The 16,816-nt window shown below is 43.0% G+C and overlaps 2 protein-coding genes across 2 annotated transcripts; both read right to left on the bottom strand.

The window, feature by feature from the left end:
- Positions 1-548: 548 nt before the first annotated feature.
- Positions 549-4,770, bottom strand: LOC130130078 (uncharacterized). The gene is made up of 7 exons (XM_056299809.1): positions 4,607-4,770; positions 3,806-3,950; positions 2,563-2,676; positions 2,290-2,434; positions 1,831-1,979; positions 1,245-1,384; positions 549-1,145 (listed from the first exon to the last, which is right to left on the bottom strand). Exons 1-7 carry the CDS (start codon positions 4,755-4,757, stop codon positions 943-945), a joined length of 1,047 nt encoding a protein of 348 aa, XP_056155784.1. The 5' UTR covers positions 4,758-4,770; the 3' UTR covers positions 549-942.
- A 296-nt stretch (positions 4,771-5,066) lies between these two features.
- Positions 5,067-16,453, bottom strand: LOC130130161 (uncharacterized). The gene is made up of 8 exons (XM_056299898.1): positions 16,398-16,453; positions 16,135-16,249; positions 15,896-16,040; positions 12,111-12,224; positions 11,847-11,991; positions 9,398-9,546; positions 5,683-5,816; positions 5,067-5,562 (listed from the first exon to the last, which is right to left on the bottom strand). Exons 2-8 carry the CDS (start codon positions 16,244-16,246, stop codon positions 5,414-5,416), a joined length of 948 nt encoding a protein of 315 aa, XP_056155873.1. The 5' UTR covers positions 16,247-16,249; positions 16,398-16,453; the 3' UTR covers positions 5,067-5,413.
- Between the last annotated feature and the right edge of the window lie 363 nt (positions 16,454-16,816).

The raw sequence follows: 16,816 nt of genomic DNA, 5'->3' as shown, positions 1-16,816 counted from the left end.
TTTGAGCTAGACTAGGCGGAGATTTAGTTGGAGACGACATTCTGACGTTGCTATTCTAACAGCTTTTCCGCGTTTGCCCGTTTCTCCCGCTATGTGAAGGCGCGAGTTTGTCCCGAAAGGGGCGTGGCTTGGCGCTCGGCGGCGTGATGCCGGTCTGCGCTGTATTAAGGGGTCTTTATTCAAACTGAGCAGGTCTGATGATCTTGCTCGGTATGTAATGTCAAAGTGAAAGGAAAAGCAACAGGGAGAGAGGGTCACTGTAAGGCCATAACAAATCCAATAGCCATGCATTTATTTGCTGCAAATGTACTCTTTGTAAAGTTAGAAAGCATGTTTTTATTTTGATGGAGGTGGGGAACCAGATAAAAAGCCCTTCAAATGTTTACTTAAGCCGCGAGGTGTGAAAAGGGTGTCTTGTGGTTTTCAAGGACACTGCATAAGAGACTACATAGGAGACTACATAGTAAGCCACACAAAAGACAACATAAAAAAGTAAGCCAGAAATCATCTTTTAATTCGCTTTCTCTCTCTCTCTCTCTCTCTCTCTCTTTTTTTTTTAAAGTTCTTTTTAATGTTTTATTCTGTTTTACGAGCAGTTTTGGAGCTTGCGTCTTCCAAATTTAGGTTGACTGGCCTGTAATTGCGTGGCAGACTGCGCCCTCTACCTGTAGAACACGGCGCTGTGGTTTTTATTATCTTTCATCTGTGAGACGTGAATACATGCTGCCTCCCTTTGGTCGATGATGCAAAGTACACACATATAAAGTACAACTTCACCAGACGTCTATCAGTGAACATGTTCCAGTGAGAACAATTTAAACTATTTTAACTGCACAAAAACTGCCGCTGCACCAAGGAAGCAGGTGGTTATTTTACCACACTGCTGTTGCCCCCCCCGCCCCACACACACACACACACACACACACACGCACATGATGAAACTCAGATTTTGTAGATGACTTTTTTGTTGATGTCACTCGTGGCTTTAGTGTCCATCATGCTTTCTGGTCTGCAAACTGTCTCACATGCCTCACATCTAACGCAAGGCTCCTGCTGCCCACGAAAGGTGGGGGGCTTTTGAATGAAGCAGCACAAAGAGGACAAATGGACGCAGCTCAAGAGAGTTGCTAGCAGCATCAGAGACCCTAGAAAATAAGTACATTCACACAGAGCTGTCAGAAATTCCAACTTGATTGGATTGTAGAAACGTGTTTATCGTTTATCTGGTGGAGAAGTAGTCTTACCACAAAAAATGGTGTTTGTGCTGAGGTCGTTGACACGGTAGCTCCTGGTGAACATCGCCCCAAGGCCTAAAATGAGTGTGGGGTAAACGCAGAACGTGTAGCGTATGTGGTTGATGAACAGGAAGCGCTCGTAGACAAACCTGTGGGGGAGGGGGAATCACACAAAACCCAATGCACTAAATCACACAGTACACAAGAAAACTAACATTTCTAGCTGAGTGCAGGTTTTGAATGATTGAGAGACTTCAAAATCTCTTCGAGGCCTAGCCTTTGCATTGATTTCTATAGTCACCCTAAAAATTTTACATTAAATGTTCTACAAGTCCTCCAACCCATACGACCACATAGGTCGTATACCCTCTACGACCCGCGGGAGCGTCCCCTAAATCAGCGCCCCTACCGGCGTCAGGAGATATGCCACAGATACTTTTTGCCTCTGTGCATTGTGGGTTTTAATCTACTTGTTGACATCCTTTTTTACAACACCCCATAGACAGGCTAATAAAGGTAAGAGGACAGTCTCTAAATGTTACCTATGATGTTTTCCGTCGCTTAAGCGCTGTGGCAGGACAGTGTCGTGTCTTACCATATTATCATGCACAAAAGCAACACGGTGAGGACTACAGAGCTGGCCATAGGATCCTGTAAACCAGCCCTGTATTTGAAAACTATCCCAAGAGTGATGTTAGCTTCCAGGAGAGTCCACGTTGCAAACAGTGCCAGCCCGTTCTGTGTCTGCCAAACCAGAAATGACAGATTTGTAATCAGAATAATGGAAAGACAGTCACTGTTGAGTCAAGATTACATGACATTTATCACAATTTACATAGTAGATAGTTCTAGTTTGATTGTATATGTTTGGTTGAGAAAACGTGTGATGAGAACCAGCGGATGCATTATGATAAGTTCAGTGTAATCATGATGCACGTGCACTATTTCTACCCCTCATTCCTTATCCCGAATACTGCAAAATATGCGCATGATGCCAAACTTTATGTGGGTGTTGAGGATGAGAGCTGTGTTTCATTGTGAGTCATGTCCTCACCAGGTAACGTATCCACCAGGTTTCACTGGGGTTGTTGATGGCTAGCCAGACTCTGTGCTTGCTCAGGTTACAGGAGGACATGTGTAGCATGTAAAAACTGTAGACTGGCAGAAGCCATTTGAGGAACAGCACTCCAAGAAGATCGCTGTAAAAACAACTTCATCTGAGATTTGCTTGTGCACGTTACATATTGCATGTGTGTGTGTGTGTGTGTGTGTGTGTGAGAGAGAGAGAGAGAGAGAGAGAGAGAGAGAGAGAATGCACATTACTTACTGTTTGCTCCACAGAAACATGCCACAGATTCTTGCAGTGTTTATAATGGCCCACATCAGATAAAACAGTGGAGGGTGTATCTCAGGGTTGCAAGACACAGGTCCAAGTACATTTCTGCAAGTGGAAAGGTAATTTCAACCAACAGAAATCTTCAGTTTTAATTAGCAGGTGCCGGCAGCCATACCAGCATGTACCCTGACTCTGCCAAATGACAGAATCTAAGCAGGTATGGGCTTGGCTAGTACTTGGATGGGAGACCTCCAGGGAAAATGAGTTGCTGCCAGAAGTGGTGTTGGTGGGCCAGTAGGGGGCAGTCTTCCCTCTGGTCCTAATGAAAGCAACAAATATAGGGTCCGCGGTGGCGTAGCGGTCTAAGCGTCGGCTTGGTGTCGATGCAGTTGCCCACTGGGGACTGGGGTTAGCGCCCCGGTCTCGTCAGATCCGACTATGGCCGGACTCGATGAAGCAGCAATCATTGGCAACGCTGTCTTCGGGAGGGGGGCGGAGTCGGCTTGTGTTCGTCATGTGAATGCGTCTCTGTGTGTGTCGGAAAAACAGTGGTTCGGCTTGGATTCGCCTTGTCACGAAAGTGGGGAGGCGCTTTCCTTCGAGACTGCCGGCCGGAGAGATGCAGTTGGCGAACGCATGCAATACGAGGGTGGGTGTTTGAATTAAAATAGGGATCAATTGGCCACTAAATTGGGAGAAAAAAGGGGAAAATCAGAAATAAATTAAAAAAAAAATAATAAAAGCAACAAATATCAATGCCCCAGTGCAGTGACGGGGACGCTGGGCTGTAGGAGATGCCGTCCTTCAGATGAGATGTTAAACCGAGGTCCTAACTCACTGTGGTCATTAAAGATCCCATGGCACTTATCGCAAAGAGTAGGGGGTCCCCGGTGTCCTGGCAAAATTCCCAACCTGGCTCTCTCCATCTGGCCCCTAATCATCCTCCCATGTAATTGGCTCAATGATTCCTCCCTTTCCACCTCAAGCTGATGTGTGGTGAGTGTTCTGGTACAAAATGGCTGCCGTGCATCACCCAGGTGGGTGCTACACATCGGTGGTGGTTGAAGTGAGTTACCCCCTTCAATGTGAAGCGCTTTGGGTGGCTAGAAAAGCGCTGTATAAATGTTATTATTGTTATTATTATTATTATTAAATACTGCATAATCGGTTTGTATTCAACTGATACTGTATCTGTTTTACCAGTGTGCTGTCATGGTTTTATAGACTTTTGTACCTTCTAAACAGATTGATTGCTGCCTGTAAGAGCCATGCCGTTGACCAAATATGGCTCATAATCCAGAAGTTTTCTGCCCACTGGTCCATGGTCACCTCCAGGGAAAATGTTTCCGACACATTTCTCGCTGAGGCCTTAAACAGAGCTGGTGGTCAAAAGGAGTGGGATCTCATTACAGCAAATGCCTTATCAGGTTATCAGTCAAACTTAATTTATATATATATATATATATATATATAATATATATATATTATATATATAGCACATTTCATAAACCAAATTGCAGTGAGATGCACTTTAAACGCCAGCTAGTTAAAAGTGAGAACAAAAGTGTGTTTATGTGTGTGCTTGTGTGTATGTGTATGACAGTGATGATGATGTGTGTGTGATATGTATGTTCAGAGTTGTGTTCATGAGTTTCAGTGGCCTGCACCCATAAAAGTTATGTCATGCATGAAGAGTGGCAAGACAAAGGTCTTTCAGATTACTGACTCCAGTAGTAAAAAAACACCGTGCAGCGATTTTGCAAACCAAACAGTTAGTATGTTTTGCTCATACTAGACAAAATATCCTTACAATACAATGACCGTCACTGTGTAAATATTTCCGGCGCTTTCCTTGAAAATTAGCAACGAAGGCAAATCCTCTTTTCTGCTTCAATTTTGAGCATGCACAGAAGCATCACACCAGAAAACAAAAACAAGACAACTCTTGAATCTTCGCTTGGACTCTGAAATACTGCGCTGCCTTTTCCTGAAAGCTGCATCTGTTTTTGCTGAATGATATAAAACGGTCACTCACCATTGGGCACATGAAAATCTGCGGCCAGCCCACCGAAGACCTCTGAGAAGAGCTGGCTAACAAGAGCCAGGGCGACGCTCAGAGTGTGTATCATTACATGGCGGCAGTTTTCCCCGCGGTTCTCTGGATGGAGAAACATTTGGGACGCCATCGATCACAGTAAACCAGGCAGTGAGAGAGCACAACTCATCTGACCCGGTGTCATTTATGAGAATGGTCTTGCTCATACTTTGGACTTTGGATATCTTTATTCACACTTTATGGCCTGAGACTGGCATGGATGCTCGAGTGTTTGTTGCAGGCTAATATAATTCAGCTTTCAGATTACAGTTTTATATAACGCAGTCGATAGGCTGCCTGTGTGTTTGTGTGTGTGTGTGTAGGTTGGAAGTGGGGGGGATACACTCCTATCCTCATTTACACTTTATATAGATACGACAGAATTCAATTTAGTGTTTATTTTCATTTCTTTATTGTTGAATATTCCACTTAGTGGCTCTCTTTGTAACTCTTGAGGTGAAAGCAGCTTATTGGATCAATATCAGTCATCCACCTTGGTACACAACAACACAACCCAACACAACACATCACAACCTCTGTGTCTAAACTAGCCAGGACCGAGGCTGACATTAGGACTTTCTGCAAAACGTAAAACTTATCAGGATAAAAGTATAGTTTCAATCTAATCATTTCAACCTGGGAGAATTACATTGAGTTTTAGCCTGCACACACAAATATAAGAGAAAAAAAATAACACATTTCAAAAAGTGACGGGAGCTCACATAACTCTTGACAGTCTTGCATGAATCACATAAAGAGTTTCCGCTGCGTCAAGGCAATTTCCACAGGTGACAGACTGGGAACACTGTTGTCGTGAAGCGGTCGCTTGCGGTGCCTCCATATCACGAGGGAGATGCGGGCCACAAACAAGACGCAAGAGACGGCGAGGATTACAACTGTGAAAGGAAGACAGACCAAATAGCGACGCGACTCGTGGCACAGCGTGTATACAATCAAATGTAGCATAAAGGGGCGGAAGAAGATGTTGGATATGAATTTGGGGAGACAGACCGTACCAGTAAAGATGTATATTTGGCTTGTAGATGCACTGGGATTGGTTACGCTGCCTGTAAACCACAGGATCACCACCGGGTAGATGGTCAGAATGTAGCGCATGTGCTCATCCAGGTAGAAGTTCTCCAATAGAAACCTGGGAGATGAAAACGTAGATTTGAAACTTCAATAAATGGGGAGAAAAAATCTCTTACTTGTACTTTAAGAGCCAATACAACGTTACCCGATCATCCTTTGAAAGCAATCATGTACCATAAAACTCCTACACAAACAGACAGATCACCCCTTATTCACTTTTATAGGGAGGGAAAGTGAAAACGTGTGCCTGCTGGTTGTTGCACTGCCATTAAACAATTTTTGAAAATTCATTACAAATCAATACCAGCATAGTTATTGGAATGACAGCCTTTTTTTTAGGATGTGTGTGCCTGTGCATCTACAGCGATGAACAACAAGTATACACTGATCAGCCAAAACATTAAAGTCACCTGCCTAATATTGTGTAGGTCCCCCTCATGCAGCCAAAACAGCTGACCCATCGAGGCATGGATTCCACAAGACCTCTGAGGGTGTCCTCTGGCAGCAGATCCTTTAAGTCCTGTAAGTTGCGAGGTGGGGCCTCCATGGATCGGACTTGTTTTTCCAGCACATCCCACAGATGCTTGATTGGATTGCGATCTGGGGAATTTGGAGGCCAAGGCAACACCTTGAACTTTTTGTCATGTTCTTCAAACCATTCCTGAACAATTTTTGCAGTGTGGCAAGCCACAGTATCCCACCTAAAGAAGCCACTGCCGTCAGGCAATACCGTTGCCTGGTGCCATCTTTTCCCCGGGTGAAGGACGCACACTCACCCGGCTGTCCACATGATGTAAAAGAAAACGTGATTAATCACATCAGGCCACCTTCTTCCATTGCTTCATAGCCCATTTCTTATGCTCACATGCCCATTGCAGGAGCTTTCGGTGGTGGACAGGGGTCATCATGGGCACTCTGACCAGTCCGCAGCTACACAGCCCCATACGCAGCAAGCTGCAATGCACTGTCTGTTCTGACACCTGTCTATCACCGCCAGCATCAACTTTTTCAGCTATTTGAGCGACAGTAGCTCTTCTGTGGGGTTGGACCAGACGGGCTAGCCTTCCCTCTCCATGTGCATCAATGAGCCTTGGGCACCCATGACCCTGTTGCCGGTTCATCGGTTGTCCTTCCTTGGAACACTTTTGGTAGGTACTGACCACTGTATACTGGAAACACTCCACAAGACCAACATTTTTGGAGATGCTCTGATGTACTCATCTGACCATCACAATTTGTCCCTTGTCAAAGTCGCTCAGATCCTTATGCTTGGCCCATTTTTCCTGGCACCACATCACCCCAGTCCTAAAAGCCCTCCACTGACTACCCATCTCCCACCGGATCAATTACAAAATCCTGGTTCTTACTTATAAAGCCCTTCACAAACTGGCTCCCCCATACCTCACCGATCTCCTCTCCCCCTACCAACCCTCTCAGTCCCTCAGATCCACCTCAGCCTCCCTTCTCTCTACCCCCACGTCCAACCTCCGCGGCTTTGGTGACCGAGCCTTCTCCAGGGCAGCTCCCAGGCTCTGGAACCCACTCCCCCAAATCATTAGAGACTCAGAATCCCTCCCACTCTTCCAATCCCATCTCAAGACACACCTATTCTCCATTGTCTTCTAGTGCCCCCCCCCCATCCTCTCGTCCACCCCTGGTTTGGGGCAGGCTGGGGACCGAGCGCTCGACCTACCCCCTCCCTCAACTCCCTCCCCAAGCGCATCGGACACTGCTGCAGGCTGCCCACATTCAGATCATCGGCCGGGGACTCACCTCTTCAGACTTCATCTGTGATTTATGATGTTTGTTTTTCTTTCCCTTTTGTATCTGTCCGAGTGGGAGAGTACTGCTGGCATCGTGTGTGGCTGCCGCTTCTCCCTCTCGTAGCCCCCCTTCCCATCCACCCCTGTATGTCTGTGCTATGTTTATCTGTCACCTTGTTTCACCCCGTTTACTGTAAAGTGACTTTGAGTATTAGAAAAGCGCTATATAAGTTTAATTTATTATTATTTTCCCTGCTTCCTGCATCAGCTTCAAGAGCGGACTGTTCACCTGCTGCCTAATATATCCCACCCCTTGACAGGTGCCATCGTAACGAGATAATCAGTGTTTTTCACTTACCTGTCAGTGGTTTTAATGTTTTGGCTGATTGGTGTAGCGTACAGTATATACTATAGCAGTGTTTCTCAACCCGGGGTCCGCGGACCCCTAGTGGTCCGTGGTGTAATTGCAAGGGGTCCGTGAAAATAAAATATCTTTAAAAAAAGATCCTATGACATTTATAGAAATAGGATTATTTTACTCAAATGTGACTGAGACCTTTATCTACCTAAACTATAAAGGGTAACAGGACTTTTTTCTCTAATTACATCTGTTTCACAAGTGTAATTTATTGTATTTTAATAAGAGATCTCGCTCCCGTTTGCATTGTTAAAAGTTACTGTATAAAAATTCTGTTGTTACATATATCTGAAAGTCACTGAATACATATTCTGTTTTGTTACATATATCTGAAAGTTACTGCATAAGAATTCTGTTTTGTTAACTATATCTAAGTTACAACTGAAAGCTCTTATTTTTGCCCCAAAGAGTGAATAAATGCTATAATGCAACTTAAAATGCAGTTTCTACTGTTTCTATCAAATTGCAACCCCCCTCCCCCAAGATCAGGTGGAGGGGTCCTCAGGGTAGATCAAAAATACGCAGGGGGTCCAGGACCCCAAAAAGGTTGAGAACCAGTGGCGTACAGTATATACTATAGTATAGATAGTATAGTTTATTTTGTCTTTAACTACATAAAGGTAATCTGAATCAATAAAAATTGAATCAAATCATATCTCTCATATCTAAGTAGCATACTGCCTTAATATTTCAATGAAAACATAAATTTTTTTAAAATAAAATTCCAACGGAGAATTAAAGCAGTTTCACGCCGAGGAAGGAACACTTCCACTAGGGGGCGACTTCATTACTTATCCTCTCCGTAGACAGTTTGACAGAAACGTGAAATGGCGAGACACGTATCCGTGCGGCGGTGGATAGCGGTTGGGTATTTTCAACGTCTCTCTTGACCAATTCAAAACTCGGCGTCAACGTCGTTTTTTAGCAAGAGGGACTACACCCGACGAGGGATTTCATTTTTTTTTTCTGTGAAGAATTTGTGCACAGTTATCCAAGGTGGATAACGTTTGATGATAGCTAACGTTAGCTGATAGCGTTAGCCTTACAGAATGTTTCTCTGCTGCTCTGAACTTGGCCAAACTTAACGTCGTGTATAACCGTTGAAGAGTGAAAAGTATACGACTAAGTAAGTATAATTGAGTTAGATAATCACTCTTTTGTGTTAGGTTCAGCATCCAGTATCGCTTTTCAGGCTGCACGGTGGAAATGTCGCTACACGTCGCCAACTACTTCCGGTTGAAAGAACCCCCCTCACAGGTGTGAAAAAGGTCTATTGTGAGTAAACCATTTCCCTGACGTTGTTTCATGCTATGCTTTACATACAAGGCAGCGTTTGATGGGACGGGGGGTGGGGTGTAATACCTTGAAACAAACAAAACGTTGCTCATACGTCAAGGGAACCCAATAATAAAACAAGGAACAGCTAAATGACATCCCAAAACAGAGAGACACACTTACCACGCTAAGAGCTCCATCAGTAGCAGCGTCAGTGACAGCAGTGAGCAATCGCACCGCGTCACTCCCGTGTTATGTTGCAAGAATATTGTCAAGTTTAGCAAGGTGGAGATGGTTTCCCATGCCGCAAACACTGCCACTCCATTCTGCACCTTCATTGACAAGATGGAAGGGTGAATTGAAAGCATTCTCCCTAAATCATTTTATTTTCTGGGTTAAAAATGTTAATTAACTGCCACAATACCTGAGCAAATCTTCCTCCTTATCAATGAAATGTAATATTACATGGCATTTCATACAACGCAGTGACTGAGTTCAGTAAACATGGAAATACGTTGTCCTTGCAGTCCAAACATGGTGTTTAATGTAAGCAGCCGTTATGAAAGCTGTAATCTCATAGGCCTGCAGCCAATATTATACTTTTGTATAATTTGGCAGCTTAATGTACTAATACATCCCTGGCCAGGATTCTAGTCAGTCACAGGGTCTAATTCCTGATGCCTCTGCCCTGATGCTGAGTGCCAGGGATGGGAGACCAGTATTGACGGAGGGCCCTGGCATTTGCGACATGCTCTGGCCCTGTTTCCAAACCGAACACCAACCCATTTTGTTAACATTAAAAGCTCGAGATAAAAACCAAAAAGACTGAGTAGAGTGCAGAAATTCAGTACAAAGAACACACATGCAACCGACTCACTAAATAATTGCCGACTTTTATGTTAACGACAGAGCGTTAAACGGGCTATGACACAATACGCTCCACTAGTAAATCATCAAATACCTAGGATAGACCTTCAGCCACAGAACATAATAACACAACAGTTTCAGTAAAACATGAAAAGAGCGTCACACAGCTACAGTATTTAGAGCCAATATAGGATGGTTTTGGCTGCTGAAATAGTTATTTTGAATAAAAAAACATCAAAGACAAATTGCAGTAATAATGCATTCCAAGCAATCCAAGCGGCCTTCTGCCCTTTGCACACCATGCCAGATGGCCAGTCCATCACTGGAAACTGGAAATGGTGTGTGTCAGAGACAGGTAGTGTGGTTTCGTTATTTGTGGTTTGCAGGCAGGAAGAATCAGAAGTGGCTCATCTGGGCAACGGGAACGTCTGTGTGCAAATAACCTGTGTGGTTTACTTTTATGATCAAACCTGTTCATAGCAGGTGCAAATGTGCCCAAATTCAGTGACTCCAATGAAAGGACACAGTGAGAAAGACATTTGTTGCTGTGATTTCATTCACAAACATGAATGACCCGACCTGGGCATCCTCTCACTTATCTCTTTTAAGGTTTCCCACTGCTTAATACAAAAAAGTCAAAAGTGAAAGCAAATGTTAGTCTGGGAACGACTCATACACAATCTAGTGTGACATAGAGTGCACAGGTTTATCTTCCTGCTTGCTTAAACACAGACAATGGCCTATGTATAGATAAATAGAGAGGTTAATTAGACCAAGGTGCGTCCTGTTGAATAGATATGCCACTTCTGAGTCCCCTTGCCTCTTAACCACGCCACATCTGCCACACATTGGTGGGAGGTGCAATGTTTCACAGCCTAACACTCGGGAAACTGCAAGGTTTTCAGTTTGACACAACAGACATGTCAAAGTGTACTTGAAGCCAACCTCCATCTACTCTCCTGTAAGTTGTGTTGGATAAGAGGGTTCATCTAAATGAGTACAGCGTAAAACCCCAACAAGCGGCTGTCAAACAATAGACACTCTCTCTTAGCTAGTAGGTTTTGCTGCCCCACTCAACAAGGTTAGATGCTTGGATGTATTTACATTTCCTCATTTAGCAGATGCTTTTTCCTAAATGATGTACAGAATCCTTGGGCCGCCCCTATAACATCAAGATAAGCCTGCTAAAAATACAATCAGTATCTCCTTCACCAAGGTAATGTTCCTGACATTTTTGTATCCCAGATAAGTATTTTCATTTGTATTTCTCTGCTGCAGTGAAGGTTAGTCTACGCGCTGCTCCCTGCAGCTAAAGACAAGAGAAATAATTTTGTCCGGCCATGTAATCTGGGATTTACTTATATTGTAGCAGCCAGCCCTGCTACAAATGGAAGAAATTTCAAAAAGTGAAAATGCAAGTGCAACGTTACCTTGGATGGTATGTTTGGAATATGGGGTATATTTTTCACTTTGGCTAAGAACTATCGTTACAATATCATATGAGTTATTGTGATACTAAAACCTAAGATAAAAAGTGGTCTGCTAGAGCAGGCTCCTCTTTATTGTAAAGACAGTTATGTACCAGTATTTATCATGGTTTAGCATCACAACAGTCCAGAGAGGGTTGTTTATGTTCACTAGTCCATTCTTAATTACTGCAAGCATTATTCCCCTTTTAAGCAAAATATTAATATCCCGAAACAGTAATTTCTCTGAGACTAGTCTTGTATGGTGTCCAGGAAACCAGATATAATATTAGTATTACCAATATTCTGATGAGCCACAGGTCTACAGTGTGATATTTGTTCAGCCAGCCACCATAGACTCTCAGTCCTTGACAGGAAAAAAAGAGAATCATGTAGTCGCTGACGGTCATTAAAGCTGAGATTATCAATGCTGACAGCAACAACCTATGATAAACACAAACACAAACACACACAGAGATTAGATACTAACATGCCATGGCAATTAGAAATGATATCTCATTTATGCATGTGGACCCCAACGTAGAATACAATTGTGTACTCACTCTCGGTCAAAAAGAAACAGCCAGACAATGTTCAGACACAGGTTGATGGTCAAGGAGACATGAAATCCATAGGGAAAGGCTGCAGGAGTGGTGTACATCCATTTATAAACATTTCTGTGGGGCAAGGATTATATTATCAAAACTGAAAGGCACGACGCTCCCGAGCAAATGCAGGGAGTGTCCAGGGAGAAATAATCTGACATTTTATTACAGAAGAGCCATCTGTAAGGTACAGAGAGGAAAATGACTAGAAAGGGTACAAAGCTGAATGGTGAATGAAAACTGACATTGCAGCTGGCAGAGCGAATTACAATATGCAGTGATACAACAGGATGAGGTGAGAAAGCCAGAGAAAAGAACAAACTCTGCATGCACCATAATTTGGTTATATCACATTTCAAATTCTCAATCTTGAATATGTAACAGAAAGGGTAAATACAAAAGTCATCATTTATGCTGCAATTCTGAAGGGTCACACACAAACAAATGTGCTTTTTTTTCTCTCTTTCTGTGGCGTATTGAAGACAACGGCCAATCCATGAATATCAAAATCATAAATGTATCTTTATTTGCTTATTTTAATGGTTGCTATCATGTAGGAGTTTCCCAGTGCCTTGAAAAAGTATTCAACCCCCTTGACAGTCATCACTAATTTCTGGATTATAAGAGATACTCACACATCTGTTCCTGAACAATATAATTTTTGTGAACCCATAAGCTCTAACAGCATGTTCCCAAAGCCAAAATAAGCTGTTTCACTGACTTTTTATTAATACATTAAAAACTAAAATATAGTGTTTGCACAAGTATTCAACCCCTTGTGCTCTGAAAGCTTCAAGTTTACACAAATTATAAATTATTCCTAAAACAAACTCAGGTTAACACATTTGGAAATAATGAATGTGTACCTGTAAGATATTATAGTAATGGTCTCGTTTATGGGTATAAAAAGCTCTCTGTGTAAAGTTAATTAGCTGGGCGTGAACTCCATCAGAAAATGAAGACAGGAGCATAATACTGAAGTAAGCGACAAAGTGATTAAAATCCAGAAGGTGGGAAAGGGATACAAAACAATATCCAAGTGTTTGGATGTCCCACAGAACACTGTTGGATCCATTGTCAGAAAGTGGAAGCTGTATCACACCACCCAGATGCTAAGTGTCCAAGCAAGACATGGGCTGGTGAGGAAAGCCACAGATGATCCTGCAATCACTTTGAAGGCGCTCCAGACATCAGTGGCTTAAACTGGAGTAAATGTGCATGAGTCAACCATATCACGGACTCTCCATAAATCTGGCTTGGATGGGAGGGTGGCAAGAAAGAAACCGTTGCTCAAAACTATGCATAGGAAAGCATGCTTGGAGTTTGCGACCAAGCATGAGAGAGACGCAGTTAGGATGTGGGTAAAGGTTTTGTGGTCAGATGAGATGACAGTTGAGCTTTTTTTTGGGGGGGGGGGGGATTTTTCTCCCTAATTTGTACTTGGCTAATTACCCCACTCTTCCGAGCTGTCCCAGTCGCTGCTTCACCCCACTGCCGATCCGGGGAGGGCTGCAGACAACCACATGCCTCCCCCGATACATGTGGAGTCACCAGCTGCTTCTTTTCACCTGACAGTGAGGAGTTTTACCAGGGGGACGTAGCGCATGGGAGGATTACGCTACCCCCCCCCCCCAGTTCCCCGTCCTCCCTGAACAGGTGCCCTGACCAACCAGAGGAAGCGCTAGCGCAGTGACCAGAACACATAACCGACATCCGGCATCCCACCCACAGACATGGCCAATTGTGTCTGTAGGGATGCCCATCCAAGCCGGAGATAACACGGGGATTCGAATCAGTGATCCCCATGTTGGTAGGCAACGGAATAGATCACCATGCCACCCGGACGCCCCTAAAAGTTTAGCTTTTTGCCCCAAACTCAAAGCATTATGTGTGGTGCAAACCTAACACTGCTCATGCCCTAAAAAACACCCTCCCTACAGTGAAGCATGGTGGTGGCAGCATAATGTTATGGGGTTGCTTTTCATCTGCAGGCACTGGTAACCTTATTCAGATGGAGGGAAGACTGGATGGAGCTAAATACAGGGAACTATTGGAAGAAAACCTTTTGCAGTCTGCCATAAAAATGAAGCTTGGGAGAAGGTTCACCTTCCAGCAGGAAAATGATCCTAAGCACAAGGCTAAAGCAACAACGGCATGGCTCAGCAACAAAAAGGTGAACGTTTTGGAGTGGCCAAGTCAAAGTCTGGACCTCAACCCCATTGGAAATCTATGGCACAGACTAAAAATCGCAGTCCAGAGGCGCCATCCCACCAACCTGCAAGACCTGTACAAATTCTTCCAAGAATGGGCAACAGTTACTCCAGAAGAATGTGCAAAGCTTGTACATACTTACCCCAAGAGAATCATGGGGCTGTTATTGCAGCAAAAGGGTACTCAACAAAGTATTGATATATGGGGATTGAATAATTATGTAAGCAGTATATTTTAGTTTTTCATTTATTTACACAAAGTCAGCAAAACATAACTTATTTTGGCTTTGGGAACATGCTGTTAGAGCTTACGGGTTCACAAAAATAATATTGTTCAGGAACAGATGTGTGGGTATCTTTTATAATCCAGAAATTAGTGATGCAAAAGTATTCAAGGGGGTTGAATACTTTTGCAAGGCATTGTAAAGCAAACAGAAGACTTTACACTCAGGTGCAACCATATTTTTTTTGTTTTGGTGATCATTTATGTGCTGGCAGAACAGCACCAGCGACTCTTTTTTTTATTTTATTTTTTTATTATGAATGGATGACTAGGATTTGGGGCGGTCAGACACCAACACAGTTACCAGTAGGGGTGGGACAATACGCTCAGCTCACGATTACAATACTGTCACGATACTTTGCCCACAATTACAATTAAATCAGGATACAGCGATTCTGCGATTCTCGATGCATTGCGATTTAATTAATCTATGATACATCACGATATCTGTGTAACTGAATAAAAATACCACTAAAAAGGCAAAACAGGAATTATGTATTTATTCACTGCATATTCACTCACTGTGTCAGTTTCACAGAATGACAAATAAAATAAAACAAAAGTGTGCAAATTATGTACTTTACAGCATACAAAACAAACTAACAAACAAATGAATGCAAAAATACACGCTGTAGTGCATACCAAGCATAACCAGCATTACTTTATGCTGCATTACTTCATGTAAACCTGGACACATTTCGGTGCTTACAAACTTGTTTTATGTAAACGTGGACACATTTCAGTTACTAAACTTGCATGTTCTTCTTCAGGAACAGCAACTGATCAACATGCCCAGAAGTGAGCACACTCCTCTGAGCGGTGATTATGTCACCAGCAGTCGAAAATTGCGTCTGATTGTCTTTTCCCTCCCGCTATCAGCCATTTGAGCTAGCTTCTTCACACACGGGTCGCACGCATGCTTCTTCCGTTCACCTGCTTCCGTTCACGTATTCTACCCTCGTTCATTTGATTAGCGCCACCACGAGGAGTCTTGAAATAGTGACTTTGGTAAGATAAATGGTAACAGGCGGGGGAATCCATTTAAACGCTTGCATGTTTTAACAAAAACATCGATCTCTGACGCCGGTGAATCGATTACGCATCGCGCGAGGAAGTATTGTGATGCATTGCAGCATCGATATTTTGTCCCACCCCTAGTTACCAGTGTGACATGGGTATCAAAGAGTTAAACAAAAACCATCATCTTCACAACTGTGACTTTAGGCGGATCAAGATGTGCATGAGCCTACCTTCTACAGAGTCCCACTAAAAAGTATGTAAACATGGCCAAGACCCAAATATATATGAAATCCCATACAAACAGGGCCCAGCCAGCAACGGATATTGGCGTTGCATACTTCAGTGTCACATCCTCGGTACTCTGCTGGAAAACACCTGAATGAGCAAGTACAGTAGGCAGTTGTCAGTGCGTTCGAACGTAGAGTACACAGCCTTTTAACTGATATGCTTATTTGTGATCAATATTCACCTGATCTGGCACCGATTCCTGCCATTATTTTCAAAGTAAATGCAGCTAAGAAGGCAAGCATCGCAAGAAACATGAGCACCACGCGGCCCTGGTCACACTTTCCCACAATCATTTTCTGAGGGTAAAAGTACACGAAAGGGAGCAGCCATGTAAGACCAAGACAGAGGCAAAATAAAACCCACAAAAATATCCAACATTTTGCTCAACGTCGGAAGACTTAACGATTACTTTTAGTAACTATCATTTACAATCTCATAACTGACCTTTTAGATAATCTGCATACGAAAAAGTTTTAGTTCGATCCCAGCTTCGAGCTGCAGAGCATTTCCGAGAGAACGTCAGACAACAACAGTACCTTCTTATCAATGTCATCATCTCTTTTTATTGACCCTGCAATCTGCCTGCATTATCTTCACATATTGTAAAAAAATCTTTCCCCTCACTTCTAAATATGAGTCATAAAGAGCAGCATGTTTTTGTTTTTTGTTCTATGTTGAATTTTGGTTGTTTTTTTCCCTATGTAAATATAAACATTGACTTCTTATATACATATTTAGAATATTTTGATTGTAAATTTTCAATAAAAACGTTGTGAAAAAAATAGCGAAAGGAAAATACTGTAGGTGAAAAAAAATTGTGAAAGTTAAGACTTTAAAATAGTGTTTTTATTTTGTTGGCAAGC

Source organism: Lampris incognitus, chromosome 19, assembly GCF_029633865.1.
Source record: "Lampris incognitus isolate fLamInc1 chromosome 19, fLamInc1.hap2, whole genome shotgun sequence".
Lineage (NCBI taxonomy): Eukaryota > Metazoa > Chordata > Actinopteri > Lampriformes > Lampridae > Lampris > Lampris incognitus.
The sequence above is the reverse complement of the archived record's forward strand: the minus strand, read 5'-3'. Positions and strand labels throughout refer to the sequence as shown.